The sequence below is a fragment of the Sapajus apella genome, unplaced genomic scaffold (genome assembly GCF_009761245.1).
Source record: "Sapajus apella isolate SASKATOON/1434 unplaced genomic scaffold, GSC_monkey_1.0 scaffold87, whole genome shotgun sequence".
In the NCBI taxonomy this organism is placed as follows: domain Eukaryota; kingdom Metazoa; phylum Chordata; class Mammalia; order Primates; family Cebidae; genus Sapajus; species Sapajus apella.
The window spans coordinates 6967300-6986734 of NW_022437027.1; the positions used below are offsets into that span (position 1 = coordinate 6967300).

At 35.4% G+C, this 19435-nt stretch overlaps 1 protein-coding gene across 3 annotated transcripts in view; it reads left to right on the forward strand.

Moving 5' to 3' along the window:
• Positions 1–19435, forward strand: part of PPA2 (inorganic pyrophosphatase 2) — a 106963-nt gene that overhangs the window by 25583 nt on the left and 61945 nt on the right. For all 3 annotated transcript variants that reach the window (XR_004261731.1, XM_032254873.1, XM_032254874.1), the window contains 2 exons: positions 1086–1205; positions 8966–9052. Coding sequence is in view for 2 of the 3 variants with exons in the window: in XM_032254873.1 (XP_032110764.1) it covers positions 1086–1205; positions 8966–9052 (207 nt within the window). In the remaining variant the exon portion in view is untranslated. The remainder of the gene's footprint in view (positions 1–1085; positions 1206–8965; positions 9053–19435) is intronic.

Here is a 19435-nt window from a genome sequence, read left to right on the forward strand (position 1 = left end):
TGGAATAATTAAATCAAGCTAAATAATATATCTGTCACATAAAATATCATTTTTTGTTGTGAGAACATTTGAAATTTACTCTTAGCAATTTTGAAATGTGCCATACGTTATTAACTGTACTCATAGTTGTGTTGTTGTCTCAACAACAAAAAATCTTTTTCTTCCTGTCTGAGACTTTGTATCCTTTGACTGTCATTTCCCTATTCCTCCTACACTTACCCTCTGTAACTATAATTCTGCTTGTATGAGTTTGATTTTTTAAATTCCATATACAGGTGAGAACATGAGATATTTGTGCTTCTGTGCCTGGCTTATTTCACTTGCTGTAATGTTCATCAGTTTCATCTATGTTGCCACAAATGACAGAATTTTCTGCTTTTTTTAAGGCCAATTGCTATTTTATTATGTATGTCTACCGTATTTTCTTTATCCATTCATTTATTGATGGACACTTAGGTTGATTATATATTATTTCCAATGTTTTTTGATGGAGTCTGTAAAGTGTTCTCTATATAAGATCATATCATCAGCAAACTGTGACAATTTCACCTCTTTCTTTCCTACTTGGATACCTTTTATTGTTTTCTCTTGCCTAATTACTCTGGCTAGGATGTCCAATACTATGTTGAATAAAAGCAGCAAAAGTAGGTATTCTTTTCTTTTTCCAAGTCTTAGAGGAAAGTCTTTCAGTGTTTCACTATTGGATATGTGGTAGGAATCTTTGAATTAGCTTTATTATCATAAGACTGATGGTAATAAAGCCTGAGATTAGTAAGAAAAAGCAAGTTAATTAATCTTTATCCTCTTGCCATCTCAATCATTTTATTATTTGTGTTAGAAATAATGGAGTACATAAATAATAGAATGACTAAATATATAATCTGGTGTTTCCTTTCCAAGCAGTTTTTCTCATATGGTACTATAAATTAGTAATAAGAGCTGGCTTAATTTCTTTTAAAGTGCATATGATCATTAAGTTGGAATATGAATATTTAGTCTAAAAATAGCAGATTTTTAAAAATACAATTTGGATATAGAATTAATTCTCATCCTGTCTCTTTTTCTTACTTCTGTGATTTGCTTAGATTGCCACTGAGGAGCCACTGAATCCCATTAAACAATATGTAAAGGATGGAAAGCTACGCTATGTGGCGAATATCTTCCCTTACAAGGGATATATATGGAATTATGGTACCCTCCCTCAGGTAACATTTTTGTTATAATGGTAAAACGTTTCTGTCTTCTGAAAACATTGTCTTGTAAATCCTGTGAACTATGTGAATTTAAATTGTTTCTGAGGACATGTCATTTGGAGAGGTTTGTAAATTTGGAATTTATTAATGTGGAGTTTTAGTGTATCGATAAATTTTTGTTTTAAACTGCATGTATGTCTATACTCAGGTTCTTGGAGTTAGGCAGATAGAATGTTCACATTCGACATTTTGAATACTTTTATTTTTCTGATCTTGGCTGTTAAGTGTCAGGGAAAAACTTTTAAGTGAGGCTTTCCTTTGAACATGACAAGTTATGCTTCTATATACATTCATATATGATAGCATGAATTTTTTATTTTAAACTTTAACAGATGAATGTTTTAAATCATTAACTTTTTTCCTGGAACTCGTGAATTGAATTGCACAACTTATATTATTTACTGTTATGAGTTAATAATTTTTAAGTGGAAAACAGAGAAAACAAGAGCTAAATGTTGGTAAGGTAGCATTCCTGTTGGAGAATAACAGTTTACCACTTGCCTTTCTTCCTTTCGTTATCTCTTTTGTTTTCCTCTCATGTTTCCTCACTCCCGGGAAGAGGCAACTCTTCCAGATTATTTAGTGAGTAAAACTCAGAATATGCTGAATCAAAAGTCTAGGATTTGGGGACACAGAGAACCATCTGCCTTTATGTTTATAAAAACCATAGACCATCTGTTCTGGATATTTAATTTTTATATTTTAATTTATTTTAATATTTTTCATGAAATTTCAAGATGGTATTGGGGAAATATCTGAGAAGAGAGGTCTTGTTTTATCCAACACGAAAAAGCAACTGCCTGTGTAGAATAAACATTCACAGGAAATTTTTTTTTAAAAATTGTTTTCTAAAGAGTCAGGCTGTCTCCGATTCAGTTAGACCACCCACATGGATACATTCTTGGTTCAAATGGGCACTTTTAAAGTAATGTGCTAAGAATGAGAATGCCTTTGGAAACCATGAAAGCAGGTTTTCTAACTTTCGAGGTACCTAAATAGATAACGCTGTTTAACCCAACAGTAAACGGTTAAAAAAGTTCTATAAAGCTTAGAGGATGCAGCCTGTAGGAGAAGATATGTGGATGAGGGGAATGCTGAAGAAGCCATTGAATTAGAAACAGACAAAAACAGAGAAGTAAGTGGAACAGCTAGAGAATAAACTAAAGTGCATGTGTTTATTTCTTTAAACATTTACTAAGGATTTATGTGCTAGGCTGGATATTAGGTGTTGAGTATATAAAGACAGATGAGATACAGGTATAGATCAAGACATCATAGTAAGTGACTAAAAAATGTGGGTTTGGGAGCAAGATTGTCACTTTAGTAATGTGACCTTAGGAAAGATACTTTTCCTCACTTTCTTCATCTGTAAAATAAAGAATATAAAATATCTACCTTTTATATTTGTGTTGAGATTAAATGAGTTACTGCATTTGAATAGTGTGTAACATATAGTGATCAATTATTATTATTATAATAATTAAGACTGGTACTTTTATTATTGTATGGCTCTTTCCCTAAAGTTATTTATAGTCTGATTGGGACAATCAACAACTAAACCGATGGTTATGATGTGGTATAATAGGGACTACTAATTTAAAATTATTTTATTGTGAAAAAATTAAAAAGCAAACTTATTGATGGGAAGGAGAGAATGGGAGGAATGGAGGTAAAACCAAAAGGAGCTTCTGTAGTTTTCTGTTTAAAACCCTGCCAAATTTTTGTGCTCTTCTGGATGTGTTTGGATTTCGAGATGTTCTACAGTGGTATTAATCTAGCAGATAGGGTAGTTCTTCTGTTAATAAAACAGAATTAGACTGTGGCAGTCCCCTAATTCAGTATTCACCCTGCATCCACCATTGCCTACCTAAGTTTCATACTCCATTCAATATCCAAATTGATATTTTTAAAACATAAATTTCCAGATGCTTTTCCTGTATAAGAATACTTTAATGGTCTCCTGTTGCTTAAAAGATAAAATACAAAATTCTTAACATTGCTACTCAACCCTGCGTGATCTTGCCTCTGATTACTTCTCTAGCCTCATTTTGCAGCATTCCTCCTTTCTCACTCCTATCCACCACAAAGTCTTCTTCAGTGTTTCTAACTGACTTCATTGTGTCCACACCAGGCCTTCACCAAACTGTTCATTCATTCAATACATATTTATTAAAGGCCTGAATATTTGCAAGGTGTTCTTGTAAGTACTGCAGGTAAAACAGTGATAAAAAGTGACAAATATTTCCCTGGAGCTTTTATTCTAGTCATATAAACAGACAATAAGCAAAATAAACCCCAAGTAAAATGTCAGGTGCTAAGAAAAATTAAGCAGGGAATGGGGCTGTGGGTGTTAGGATTGTTGCAGTTTAAACAGGGAGATGATCTCAGTGAGAAGGTGTTATTTGAGTAAAGACCTAAAGGAAGTGAGGGAACAAGGAGTGTGGACATCTAGAGGAGGAGCAGTCCAACAAGAAATAGCAAATGTAAAGGTCCTGAGATGGAAATAGACCTAGCATATGTGAGTATCAAAAAGGAAGCCATTGTGGCTAGAATGGAAGTGAAAGAGAAGAAATAGACCTGCATTCTCTGTGCTGTTTTCATCCAGAGATCTGTACTGTTTTTTTAAAACCTGACTGATCCTGGAGAAAGAGAGCGAGAGAGCGTGTGTGTGTGTTTGTGTGTGTGTGTGTGTGTGTGTGTGTGTGTGTGTGTGCGCGTGTGTGTGTGTTTAGTCTTCAGGGAAAGAATACACCATCAATCGCTTATAAGCTGTTTATCAAACAAAATAAATTGAATGATGTTTTTAAGAATGCTGAAATCATGCCACTTGCTTATGGGAAGGGGTAGCTTTACCTAATTATTATTATTATTATTATTTTGCTTGATTGTTGATGTTCAGACGTGACCCTGTTAAAATGAAAGCCATCCCCTGGTCCCATTTACCTTTTTAATCTCATCTCCAACTCTCCTTCTGCCTTCCGCTTCTCCACTTCCACACTGGCACTCTGGTGCTCGAAGCACACTCCTGTCTCAAGCCCTCACCTTCACTGTGTCCTCTCCCTGGAACACTCCTTCCCAGGTATGCACACAGCTTGCTTTCTTAAATTGTTCCTAAGTTCCTTAAATTGCTCTTCTTTGTGGTATCTGCCAACCATCCTTTAAAACTTTTAACCCAACTCCCATTCCCCCCTCATACTTTATTTCCCTTTTCCATAACACCTACCAAATTATAACCTGCTGTATAATTTGTTTATTATGTTTATTGTTAATTTCTCCCAGCTAGAATGCAGACTTCATGAGGTCAGGGATTCTGTCTCTTTTGTTTATTTGATATATTCTAACTACCCAGCTTAGTGCCTGACATGGAGTAGGTGATCAATAAATATTTATGAAATCAATAAATTAATGAATGCGTTGTGTATGTATGTCACATTTGTTTCATAGGCATGTGTGGATACTTTTGCTGTTCTATAATTTGTCTTGTTAACAGCAGGAAACTTGTACAGAGCAGTTACCAAGCCAACTGTGTGCTTGGAAGAACATTTAAGCAGCAGAATACTGTTTAAGTGGTAGTCTATCCACTTAGCTTGTGATTCATCAGTATGCCATCATTATTCAGACCTTCAGCTGCCTAGACTGTTAGCCTTAATAGCTTCTCCCACACTCTTAATAATGCCTTGCTCAAAGTTTAGGCTTGCCTGGCCGGGCAAAAGTCATCTTCGTCTTCCTACCAGTTTATGCATGTTGCCCACATATAATGGGTTATTTTAATGTGTAAATATTTAGAACACCTGTCTGGAAAATAGTAAAAGAGTAGATTCAGTTTAAATTCAAAATTTCTTCAGTCTTAATGTAATATTGATATGTTTATTTTGTACTTAATTATACATTTGGTTCATTGGCCTCCCCAGTCAAATATATAGCACTACTTACTAGCTTTATAACCTGAGACAAGTGACTAAATCTCTCTAGGCCTGTTTGTTTATCTGGATGATCATACTACCTACCCCACAAGGTTATTGTAAGTATTAAATGAGTTGATCAGAGGTATTTGGCTCCATAGTGAGTTCTTAATAATGTTAACTTAATGATGACACTCTTGCTACTGATGTTAGTTGCTAGTATAAAAACACTGGTAGAGGCTTTTGCTCCAAATTGAAGCTCAGAAAGCATAGATAATGGCTCATCCCTGTAATTCCAGTTATTTGGGAGGCCAAGACGGGAGGATCACTTGAGGCCAGGAGTTTAAGGTTGCACTGAGCTGTGGTCACACTACTACTCTTCAGCCTGGATGGCAGAGTGAAACCCTACCTTAAAAAAAAAAAAAAGGAGAAGGTAGTGGGAACGTCAAAGGTCTCTCTTCCTTTGACTTGGTAATAGGAATCCTGGTTAATCAGGAAGATACTCTTAAGGACCACCTATGCATATGACTTTGTATGATTCAGCTATTTTTTAGGAGATCTAAGGACCATGGTGATTACAAATGTATTGGCCAATATTTATAGATTGTAAGGTAATAATCGCAACAACCTTCATGAAAATGAGAAGGATTTGTTTTAGGGTATAACAGTGATATGTGTATTCTGATTTATTCATTTTCATAGCTTTATAATCATCTTTTCTATAACACTATTTTTCTGTTGATAGGTTTTTTGTATCTTTTATGTCTTTCTATGCTAAAGTTTTTCTGTATAGATAGTGTATACAGGTATATACCTATTAGTCTATGAGTTATATACCCATTTTACTTTACTCAGTATTTTCAGATTGTTTATATAAGGAATTATGACAATTTATACTCCTGACAGCAATATATAGGGTTCCAGGTACCCTATATCCTTACTAATACTTGAGATTAAGAGATTTTTAAGTTTTTGAAATAGTATCTTACTGTGATTTTAACTAGTATTTCTCTGATCAGACTAGTTATCTTTTCATAAATTTATACGTTATTCATGTTTCCTCTTCTTTTATTTACCTGTTCATGTTTTCAGCCCATTTTAGTTGGGTTTCCCTTTTCTTATTTAGTTGTCAAAATTATTTCTAAAGTCCAGAAGCTAATCTTATGTCATTTTTGTGAAACTATTATTAATATTTTGAACTTCCGCTTCTTGGTATTTCTTCTCCAGCTTCTGTACTTTTCTAGTTGTTTGTCTATTAATAGTTTTACACATGTACTAAGACTCCACATGACGGCAAACCCAAAGCTTAATTTTTCAAGATTTCCTTTTCTGTTGAAATTATACTGTATTTTCAAGTTAAATTAGAGGTGATTTAGTGTCTATCTCTTTTTGTAGTGAAAACTAAGACCTGTAGATGTAAAGTTGGAAATAAAGAGAAACAATCTGGCATTTTTGCTGGTAAGGAAAATCATGAAGAATTGGCTCTAAATTTCACAATATTGTAGAGTTAAGAGTTTTTCACTTGGGTACTTCATTCCTCCATACGTGTAACTATATTGCTAGGTAATGTTGAAATTGGAGTTCTGAGGAACCAACCAACCAACAGAAATATCCACCACAATCAAGTTGAATATAAAGACTATCAAGACAGTTTTTGTCTCTAAGTGAGGAAGGACTTTAAAAAAAAATTAATGTTTATCAAAATGGTCACAAGTAGGTCTTAAGTGTGTGGGCTTCCTGTTCAATGGTAACATTCATGCAGATTGTGAATGAGCACTAAAAATCTTAACATTTTAGGGCCAGGATGTATATAAAGATCCTCTTATTTAAGTCTTTTTTTTTTTTTTTTTGTAGAGATGGGGTTTCTCCATGTTGGTCAGGCTATTCTTGAACTCCTGATTTCGTGATCTGCCAGCCTCAGCCTCCCAAAGTGCTGGGATTACAGGTGTGACCCACCGTGCCCAGCTAAGCCATTCTTAATAGTGAAGAAAGAGGTCTGGATGGTTTAGTCAAGATAGTTTGTGGTCGAATCTCAATGTTTACCTTTAGGGCAGTGGGACTTCTAGCTTGTTACATTTGTTCTCTTGGGAATGAGAGTAGGAATAAGGAAAAATATGAGATGGAATTTCTGCATTAGCAAGGAGGAACCTCTCAAATATTTTCTGATTCTCATTAGGTTGCTTGATTCTGATTATATGGGTGTCCCATCTTGGTTTCCACAGCACATTAAGATTACCTTTATAGCATTTGTCACAAATTTTATTAACGTGACACGCCAGGGTATTGACAGTTTCCTATACCTCTCTGTTACTGTCCAAAAATAGCTACTCAGCAAATATTTTATTGTATGAATGAATGCCTGTTAATAGAAAAAAAGAATCAGTAACGGGAAGACTGGGAAAGAACAGAACCTCTTTAGGAAAGTTACGTAGGAAATTCTCAGAATAAGAGAAGGTATTTAAAAGAAGAGAACCACGAAGTAGATGGTGTTATATTTGAAAGTAAATGCCATTCAATTGTTATAATTTGCACATAAAAAATAATGATTAATTGCATGAGTTCTAATACAGTCTTTACAATTTAGAAACCGTGAGTTTGTGCAAGTTTAAACTGTGTTTCAATTTACTTATCTATAAAATGAAATTCATTATGGTACATTATTCATGTGGTATGTATGTATATATGTATATATTGTGTGTGTATATATCAGCTAGAAAGTGTTTGTCACCTATGACCAGTGTGTAAGATTAACAATTGTGGTTATTCTTACATTTTCTTAGTAGTATTAGTATTTGGTGCAGTGCAATGTTGTTGGACTTTATTTATTCATTTTTTTTTTAAGATAAAGTTAGGACAGGTTATTTCTGAATAAACTATAATTAGTACTAGATGGAAAATATTGGAGTTTCTTTAGTGCTTAGGTGTAAATAAGTTTATTTTTAATTATCTATATAAAATTAAAGGAAATAAGCTTGGATAATCTGAAATCTTAGATAATAATGTTAATCTGAATCTTGGGATGACAGTCTCTATATCCCTTTTAATTTGAATTTAAAGCAAATAATTTTAGAGAACTTGTACAGTTCCATTTAGAATCAGGCAATTCTGAGGCTTTGGGGAGGGATAGTGCCTAACGGATCTTTACTCTTACTTGAAATTTTCTATTATGGTCTTCATTTATAAAAATTCCCATATATGTATTTTGTAACCAACAGGGTATAGTCTTGCCAGTAAACTAAAGAATTGACATCTTTTCATGTTTTTATTAAGGTCCTTGAGATTTGACAGATAGAGGATTTTTTAATGGAATGAATGAGACAAAATAGGTTTTTATTTTCTTTAGTAGTGTTTTGTCCTTAGATTTATAAAGGGAAAACTGGGTTTCCTTTAGTAATTTAGACCCCTCTGCTGTTACCATGTCAAAGGAAGCAATGAATGATGGAAGCCACAATTGAGACAGTCAGTGGAAACACAGAAACAAGGACGTAGATAGTGGGAACATCCACTGAAACTCTAAAAGTAAATGTGAATTTATTTCCTTACTGAACTTGAAAGATGAATATGTCTGGATATACCACCCATGTACAGTTGCAGTTATGCAGACAATTGAGAGACAGAGGGAGGAAATACTATAAATCTGTTTTAATTATTATGATCCTTAGGGACATACTGGCCTATTGGCCTTGAGCTTATATAATTTCTGATAATGTTTTCTTTGGATTATGGTTATCTATGAAACTTTGATTATGTAGAAAGATTAAAATACATTATAGTTTTAACTTATATTTCTGCTTTTTTTTTAAATTTTAGACTTGGGAAGATCCCCATCAAAAAGATAAGAGCACAAACTGCTGTGGAGATAATGATCCCATTGATGTTTGTGAAATAGGCTCAAAGGTTTGTTTTATAGACTATATTAATTCTAACATGAGTTTTGGTTTATTCATGCCATAAAATTTCATTTTAGCCTCTAGTTCTTCAACTCTTCGAAGTTCAAACCTGTTGATTTCTCTAATATCAGTCCCTCCTTTTATCTTCACTTTCTTGTCTTAAACCAGGGCTTCCTAAATTACAGCCCTGTGACAAGTCAAAGCCAGCCTAACACCTGTTTTCATAAATAACACAGTTATGCCCATTCATGTACATACTGTCTATGACTGCTTTTACACTATGACGGCAGAGTTGAGGAGTTATAGCAGAGGCCATATGGTCTACAAAGCCTTTTATTATTATTTTATTATTTTATATTTACCATCTGACCCTTTATGGAAAAATTTGCCAAGTCGTTTCTTCACCTTCTTTGCCTATTATTTAGACAGAAACCTCAATACTCATGAAAGTCAACTGGTACTTTTTCTTTTTTTTTGTGCCTGCTTTCAGGTTGCTACGTCCTACCAAGTAAAAACAAAATTCACAATCTCAGAGACTGTTGCTACCCATCATTCTTCTGTATTTCTTTGGTCGGTTCTTTGTTCTATTTTCTATTACATTTATTGTTATTATTTCTTGTTCGCTGCAGACATTCAACTCTTCCCCCTTTTTTTCTCATTCCTAGAGGAGCATCTCATCTTAAATTGTGTAGAGCTCAGAAACCAGCACATAAAAACTCTCAGTGTGGTTTAAATTTGTATTTCTCTAACGATTAATGATGTAGAGTATTTTTCATGTGTTTCTTGGCCACTTGTATTTCTTTTTTGAGAAGTGTCGGTCATGACCTTTGCCCACTTTTTAAGGCTCTCTTTTTTTCTTGTTGAGTTGTTTGAGTTCTCTTAGTCCTTTGTTGGAAGCATAATTTGCAGATATTTTCTGCCATTCTGTAGGCTATCTCTTCACTTTATTATTTCTTTTGCTATGCAGAAGCTTTTCAGTTTAAGTCCCATTTGCCTATTTTTTTTTTTTCATTGCATTTTCTTTTGGGGGTTTTCATCATAAATTCTTTGCCTAGGTGATGTCCGGAGAGTTTTTTCTAGATTTTCTTCAGGGATTTTTTATAGTTTCAGATCTTAACATTTAGGTCTTTAATCCATCTTGAGTTAATTTTTGTACATGGTGAGAGATAGGGGTCCAGTTTCATTCTTCAGCCTATGGCTAGCCAGTTTTCCCAGTACCATTTATTGAAGAGTGTTCTTTCCCCATTATTTTTTTCTTACTGACTTTGTTGAAGATCAGTTGCTTATAGATATGTGACTTTATTTCTATGTTCTCTGTTTTGTTCCATTGATCTACGTGTTTATTTTTGTACCAGTACCGTGTTTATTTTTGTACCAGTACTTTAGCTATGTGGTATAATTTGTTGCTGAGTAATATGATGCCTCCGGATTTGTTTTTTGTTTAGGATTGCTTTGACTATTCTGGCTTTTGTTTGGTTCCATATAAACATTAGGATTGTTTTTTCCTAATGCTGTGGAAAAATGACATTGGTAATTTGATTGGAATTACATTGACACTCTAGATTGCTTTGAGCAATGTAGTCATTTTAACTATGTTTTTCCATTTGATTGTGTCATCTATGATTTCTTTCATCAGTGTTTTGTAGTTCTTCTTGCAGAGATCTTGTACCCATTTGATTAAATGTATTCCTGGGTAGAGAGAGAGAGCGAGAGAGAGAGAGAGTATTGCAAATGAGATTGAGTTTTTTTTTGGTTCTTAGCTTGAACATTATTGGTATGTAAAAATACTATTAATTTTTAAGTATATGTTTTGTACCCTTAAACTTTATCGAAGTTATCAAGTCTAGGAGTCTTTTGGAGGAGTCTTTAGGGTTTCCTAGTACACTATCATGTCATTAGTGAACAAAGATAATTTGACTTCTTCTTTTCCAATTTAGATACCTTTATTTCTTTCTCTTGCCTGATTGGTCTGGCTAGGACTTCCAGTACTATGTTGAATGGGAGTGGTGAGATTGGACATCATTGTCTTATTCTGGTTCTCAGGGGAAATGCTTTCAGCTTTTCCACATTTGGTATGATGTTGGTTATAGGTTTGCTGCAGATGGCTCTTCTTATCTTGACGTATGTTCCTTCAGTGCCTAGTTTGTTGAAGATTTTTATCATGAAGGAATGTTGGATTTCATTACATGCTTTTTCTGTATCTATTGAGATGATCATATGGTTTTTATTCTTAGTTTTCTTTATGTGGTGAATTCAGTTTATGGATTTATATAGTTTTCAACCATCTTTGCATTCCTGGAACAAACCCTACTTGATCATGATGAATTATTTTTTAATGTGCTTTTAAAGGACACAAGAATGCCAGTGGAGTGTTGACACCTCCCACTATTGTATTGCTCTCCGTTTTTTTAGGTTTAGTAGTAGTAGTTTCATGAATCTGGGTGCTCCGATGTTGCATGCATATATATTCAGGATAGAACTTGGTAATTATATGCCTTAGTGATACCATCTTACGTAGTATCTCTGAGGAGTTCTCTGACTTTCTTGTATCTGGGTGAAAAATATGGAACACTTCATGAGTTTGCATGTTTTCTTTGCATCTATTCCTTTAGTTCATAAGACCTGAAAATAATATTTACTAATTATGAAATAAATATTCCTATCTAAAGAATAGTTCTTTGTTAGGGGTATGCTTCTTTCTTTCATGCTTAGCTATGAGATGAGTGGTTGAATCAGCTGTAAGAAGCATAGTGGTAGGAAATTGCTTTTAGCATCACATTGTTAATAGGCAGAGGGAAAGAAGCAGAGTCCTGGAAGTTGATAACAGATTTAGAACCACAGATATAGAAAACTTTAATGTTCTAAGTCCCTTGAGGGATTTTGTATTGTTCATTCGGTGTCTGAGAAAACTAAATGTTATACTTTCAGCATAAATTTGTTGAATTGATTTAGATTGAATTGAAGTGTGGTGGTTTTGTAAGAATTCTACCATTTATTCCTAAGCATCTAGTTTTTGGTTTGATTGAGTTTTCCTTTCCAATTTTTAAAGGTGTTACAGCAAAATAGTGCTTTGTTTGAGATAAAACTTTGCCTTTCTGTTGCATGTGAAGTCAAAGGGTATGTCTCATTCTGAAGCAACTTGGCAATCTGCTGGGCGTGCTTCCTTGCTTGCTTTATAACCCATGAATGTCTTATCTGTTCTTATGTTGTTTGACATTTTAAAATAAATTCTGTAAATAAAAACGGATAAAACAATTTAGAATGTGCTTTTTAAAAGCTGTAGGTGATTCCAAGGAATTCTGATACTCTGCTGCCAGAGTTGGCTACAGGGTTTCTCAGCTTTGATACTATTGAACTTAAAGATGGATAATTCTTTATGAGAGAACTGTCCTCTTCCTACTAGATGCTAGTAATATCTCCCCAGTTGTGACAACCCAAAATGTCTTCAGATATTGCCAAATATCCCCTAAGAGGGCAAAATTGACTTTAGTTGAGAAACTCTCAGCTAGTGTATCTAGTGCGAATTAACCAGTATAGTCATCTTTAAACTGGCAATTATGTGATAACTTCAAATTTGAACATTTTTGCTTTATAAAGGACCTTACAGGTCTTTTGGTCCAATGCACCCATACCCTCCTGAAGCCTTCTGTTCTCAAGCCTTCTTATTCTAGTTGTTCCTGTCTGACAGTCTGTAGATTGTTTTCCACTCTGGTTCCTTTTCACGAGATCTTCTCTGTTAGAATGGAGTAGTCTGGGTGCAGTGACTCATGCCCGTAATTCCAGCACTTTGGGAGGAAAGCTAGGAGGATCTCCTGAACCCAGGAGTTTAAGACCAGTCAGGGAAACATGGTAAGACTGAGTCAATAAATAAATAAATAAACAAATAAGCATACTACCACAGCTAAACAGTCTTCTCTAAATATGATCCAGCCTGTATAAGTTAGTATTTACATATGCAGTTGTAAAATTTTTCTATGGCATACTTTAGTGTTGATATATACTCAGAGCTGCAAATATCATCCATATCTTTATAATGACTTGTCAGAAGTTCCTTTTGGACTTGAGAATCTAGAATTTAAGCAACCAGAGTCCAAACTTGAAGAAAAATATCAGAAATACTTTGTAATTGCAGCTGGTAAGAAGCATGCCAGAGGGCGGGGACTGGGAAAGGAACAGACAATATTTCAGACAATTGAGACCTCAACTGTAGAAGTTTCATTCTTTGTTCGTAATGTCTCTTCCCATGGACAGTGTTGTCATTGTATTTCCTTCACAGATGTGGCTTCAGCTATTAACCCCTGGAGGCATGCAAAAAAAGCAGCTGAGCTAATCACACAGTGGCTTCTGTGAGTTGGTGCCAAAATCAGTTCAGAGGTGCCCAGATAAATCTGCACATCTCCTATTTTCCATCTCCAGAGTCATCTATTTGTAGTTTCAAATGGAAGTCTAATTTCAGAGTGGAAGCAGTTTAGTTGTTTACCTGTAATTTGCAAAAATAAGGAAGATGAAACTTCTTTTTCTATTAAGAAGTAGAAAAGCAGATTACAAAATTGGAGGTTTGGTGCTTTTTTAAGAATGCTATAAACAGTAGTTACATGCCCTTTTATAGAATTAGATCACTGTAGGAAATAACATATAAAGAGTCCCTTAGAAAATTTTATTCTTTGATCCTTTAGGATCATGAGGTGCATACTTAAAAAAAAAATTCTAGCATTTTCGTTTACTGAGAATGGTAAGGGGAAAAATGAATGATTCCCTTTAGGAAACCAAACTTAATACTGATGCTTATAGCAAAGTACTAGTCTATAAACCTTTATTTGAGGTGCTGTATATGAATTACCTTATTTATTCTTAACTGCTAACCTGTGGAACAGGTATTTTTGTTTCCAAATTTTATATAAAATTATATTCCAAGGAAGTTAAGTAATTTCCCCAAACTTACATTGCTAGTAAGTTGGCAGAATTGGGATAGTATCCCAGGTATCTTGTTTTGGAGCCTGTGTTCCTAGTCTCTGTATCAGGGGTGTCCAATCTTTTGGCTTTCCTGGGCCACATTGGAAAAATAGTTGTCTTGGGCCACACATAAAATACACTAACACTGACAATAACTGATGAGCTAAAAAGTAAGTAGATAAAATCTCATAATATTTTATAAAAGTTTATAAATCTGTGTTGGGCCACATTGAAAGCCATCCTGGGCTACATGCTGCTCTTAGGCTGCATGGGTTGGGCAAGCTTGCCCTATTCCACTCTGCCTATAGTGCTGATACTTGTGAGAATTGATACACATATTTATATCCATCCTATTTATATTATTTACAATTTGTAGGTTACAGCCATATGATTTCAACTCATTATTTGAAATGACAGAGTTCTGATTTTTGAGATTTACTTTTATTAAGATACGTTCGATTAATTTGTCTTGTTTTAAATCAGCTGTATTGCAACAAGTTTTTCTGCAAAAAGTTTGCGTCCTTTTGCTTTAATTTTATAAATGTTTGTATTTTTTATTGACATTTTAAAGAAATTACCTGATCAATTTTGTAGTTAAACACAAAAAAGTATTTTGTTTATTATAAAATCAACTTGAAGTAGGTATTGGAAAGAAGTGAACCATTCACTTAATGATAACAGAGGTTAGGGAGAGAGAACTTAAGGATTAGGAGCTGTTTTATTATGGTTCATTTTGACCGTGTATGTGACAGCCTCCACCACCATCAAAAACAATTTGTGATTAAATTTTTAAATTCAGGTACAATTCACATAAAATTAACCATTTTAAAATATATATTAAAATTAGTGGCATTTAATACCTTCACAAGTTGTACAGCCATCACCTGGATCTATCTAGTCCCAGACATTTCATGACCTCAAAAGGAAACTTCTCATCCCCTTTAGCAGTCACTCCCCATTTTATTCTCCCACTGGCCCCTGGCAACCACTAGTTTACTGTCTCTATAGGTTTACCATTTCTTGATATTTCTTATAAATGGTCTCACATAATATGTAACCTTTTGTGTCGGCTCCTTTCAGTTAGCATACTTTAAAGATTCATCCATGTTGTAGCACATATCAGTACTTCATTCCTTTTATGGCTGAATAATACTCCATTGATGGATAATACTACCTTTTACTGATCCATTCATGAGTTGATGGGCATTTGGCTTGTTTCTACCATTTGGCTATTATGAATAGTGCCACTGTGAACATTCGTGTATGAGTTTTTGTTTGAATACTTTTATCCATATTTTTCACTTAGGAATATAATTGCTGAGTCATACGGTGATTCTGAATTTAACTCTTTGAGGAAACACCAAACAGTTTTCCACAGCATTTTAATTCCCATCAACAATATTCAGGGATTCCAGTTTCTCCAGATCCTTACCAATACTCATTATTTTCCATTTTTGTTTTTTAACAATCATCCTAGTGAGTGTGAAATAGTATCATGATTCTTTTTTTTTTTTTCTTTTTAATTGTACTTTAGGTTCTGGGATACATGTGCAGATCATGCAGGATTGTTGCATAGGTACATACATGGCAAGGTGGTTTGCTGCCTCCATCCCCCCGTCACCTATATCTGGCATTTCTCCCCATGTTATCCCTTGCCAACCTCTCCATCCCACACTGTTCCTCCCCTAGACCCCCGCCAACAGACCCCAGTGTGTGATGCTACCATCCCTGTGTCCACAGGTATCACGATTCTTTTAACTAAAACAAATTTATGTCTGATTTTATCTTAAACAAATATGGATAATTGTTTTATCCAAGAAAGTAATGCATTTTTAAAACATAGTTTTAGCCATAAATGTGATGTAGATTTTTTTCTAGCTTTATTGAGTTGAAATTGACATATAATAAACTGTACCTAAAGTGTATGACTTGATGACTTTTGATACAAGTACATGCAAAATTATTATCGCAATTAAGAAAATGAACATATTTGTCACCCCCAAATGTTTTCTCACACTTCTTTGTAATTTCTCCCTCTGCCTCTCGCAACCCTCTGTCCTCAAGCAAGGACTTACCTGCTTTCTCACTACAGATTGGCAGGAGAAGCCGCTCTGGCTCAGTTTGGGGTGTGAATTCCAGGTCTTCCATTCACTAGTTCTGTGGTCTTAGACAAAAATTATTTGACTGTTGTGAATCCCAGTGTCTTTATTTCCAAGATAGGGATAATATCTACACTGTACAGTAGTTTCTGTAGGTGAAGAATAAAATGATACATATAAAAGACATACTCTAGTGCCCATCACACAGTGTGTGTTTGGTAAATCATTTTCTTTTCTCCTTGTGCACTATTTGTTTTTTCCTTTTAAATGTTTCATTACCCTTATCTAGACTATCCACTGTCACGTCCCTAATCTAGATTTAAATTACCTTGTATCTACAGTGTTATAATAGTCTTCTGATTTGTTATAGCCTCTATCCTGTCCTTTTATCATATTGGAGAACCTATCTTGACACTCTATTGCCTAGATCAGGGCAGTGGCACTGGAAATGAAGACACAGTCATGAGAAATGATGCACATAGTGTTGATATGACACATTTAAACTCACGCGTGTTCAGTCTTATATTATTCTGCCCTGCCCTGAGGTATCTAAGTCACCCAGTTAAGATTGTAAATCCTTGAGAACAGGAATTCTTTCTTTTATTAATACGTAGTGCCTAATATAGAATTGAGTACTTAATAGAAGCTAAACATGTGAGAGACTGGCTAATATAATTGTATATTCCTCTGAAGTTCAGATTTCATTTTAGTTTACACAATCACGTTAGTCAGTTGTGTTAATAACTCCATACAGATTTATATTAAGATTTTAGAATCAACTTCCAAATATTCTGACAGGATTTATTTGACTTTGTCACTTAAAATTCTGGATTTTTTTTTTCCCTCAAATAATTTCTGGACACTGAAGTGACTTTTTTTTCTACATACCTTGTTTTCTAAATGTAAAACTGCATTTTGAATTATGAAGAACTTTATTCTGAAGCATGTGTTCAGATTCCAAGTTTACAGTGAAAATCTATAGCCAACTAAACCTTTAAAATAAAAGGATATAGAAAGAATACATGCATATAAACTTGACATTGGCAGCTTGAGGGAACCTCACTGAAATAACTTTATTAAGCACATGGAACATCTGCTTAAGTCCTGCTATTTCTGGGTTTCTTATAAAATCTTTTTAAAGTATTTTATGAAAACTGCTTTGTAAATATCATTATTTTCTTAAGGCTTTGCTCTAATATGTTTTACTTTTCACTGTAACTGATAAATGTGGTTTGTAAAAAAGGTACTATGAGTCAATGTAAAAGGATTCTCAGGTCTCTTTTCCCCTCAAGCAGCAGGAGTCAAGTTTATATTATGTAATCTTACACATAGGTTTATTTTCTATTTAGTGTGAGTTTCTAGGCTTAGTAGATACCTTAAATTTCAAGATATGTAAATAACTTCAGTTTCAGTACCGACTGCAATAGGTCGAAAGTATACATATCTCTACTTTCTTGGTGCCTAATTTTTTTAATATATGGATTGTTTTTACATACATAATGTGATGAGATTCTGATTTTTTTTTTTAATTAAAAAATAGCCTTTAGACCTTAAAATGACTTTATCCTAACCTTTCAGTTTTGGAATATTGCCTATTATGTGTAACTTTGTAGGTAGGCATAAGGCAGTAAGTTACACTTGTACAGAAAATCTCAGGTTTGTTGATGATAATTGCCAGTGACAGGAGTAGTGCTGCCACTGGAAGATGTACCAAGTTAGTTACTGTCATCTGCTCATTTCTTGTATTCTGCCTCTTGGTCATCTTTGATTCTCATATATCTTTAAATTTTCTTGGTAATTAAAGAATGCACCTCTAGCCACACTTACCTGTGCTCTCTTATGTCCATAAGTTCTGGGCTTGTTTTGGTCAGTAGAGTGAAATTAAAGATTTTCCTTCAACTTCTGATTCCTCTGGATAGAACAAGAAAAAATTATTGCCTTTGTAGATTTAGAGCTGGCAGCCAGAGAAATTCCCCCCAGAATAGAGAAAGCAAAATATGGAGGACAGGATCAAGATGACAAGCAATAGCCTATTGTGTGAGAGTTCTGCAAACGCTACGAAGGGATATTAGTTTAAACCACAAAGTAGTGATATCATGAATGAGCTTGAACATCTTTTTATACCCTTAAAGACTATTTTCATTTCTTCTCTCAATTGCCTGTTGTTCATGGTTTCTTCCATTTCAATTGAGCTTACTCATTTTAAGTATATAGTGAGTTTTCACGTATGTATACACATATCCTTCTCCTTCAATTAAAATATGAAGCATTTCCATGATCCCAAAAAGTTCTCCCTTTCCCCTTTGTAAAGTCTCTCTGACCCCAGGCAATCTAGGTTGGTAGCATTTTTCTTTAAGAATTTTAAAGATTTGGTTGATCCAAGATGACCGTTTAGGAACAGCTCAGGATTGCAGCTCCCAGTGAAAGCACAGAGGGTGAGTGGACGCCGCATTTTTATTGCCCACAGACTAGGAAATTCCCAGGCGGAGGAGCGCCACAGGTCACCAGCGAGGCTGTTTCGGCCAGCGCGGCTGTGCCAGCCGGTACCGCTGCTTTGCCCTGCGCGGCTGCTTTGTTGGCGCCCTGGAACAGCGGTTCTCCGTACAAAATACACTGGTCCGGGTGCCCTTTTGGCTGGCGATTGGAGCCACGGGAAGTTGCCCATTCGTCTGCTTAAAAAGGGGACTGAGCAGGGAACCGGGACAGTAGATTCCAGGGCAAAAAAAAAAAAACGCCACAAACCTCAGTGCCAGTGCAGTGAGTGGCTGCAGGGGAAAACAAACAGACCCCGGCACCACTTCAACAGGTGACTGGAACACCAACTTAAAAAAGGCTCTGAGGCAGGGAGCCAAGTGATCAGGCTCGGCTGGTCCCACCCCCACAAAAGAACAGCAATCAGAAACTCAGGATTGAGAGTTTCACAGCAAGCGCAGCGGAACCCGGGACGGTCCAGCTCTGTGGGGGTGGGGCGTCCGCCATTATCGAGGCAGCCCGCCACGACGGAGGTAGTCGGCCAATGCTGAGGCAGCCCGCCGTGGCCAAGGCAACACGCCATTGCTGAGGCAGCCCGCCGTTGCCAAGGCAACCCGCCACAGCAGAGAGACTCCGCCTCAACAGAGGCGGGCCACCATCGCCAAAGCAGTTCTAACTACACCCATATAAACAGGACTGCAGGGAAGTTCACTCGGCACCTGGGTGGAGACCACAGCAGCTCAGCAAAGCCTCTACAGGCAGACAGTGACTAGGCTGCCTCCCTGCTGGGCAGGGCAGGTCTGAAGGAAAAAAAAAGGCAGCAGCACAATGGAACCTCATAAATAAAGCCCTAAATCCCTGGGACA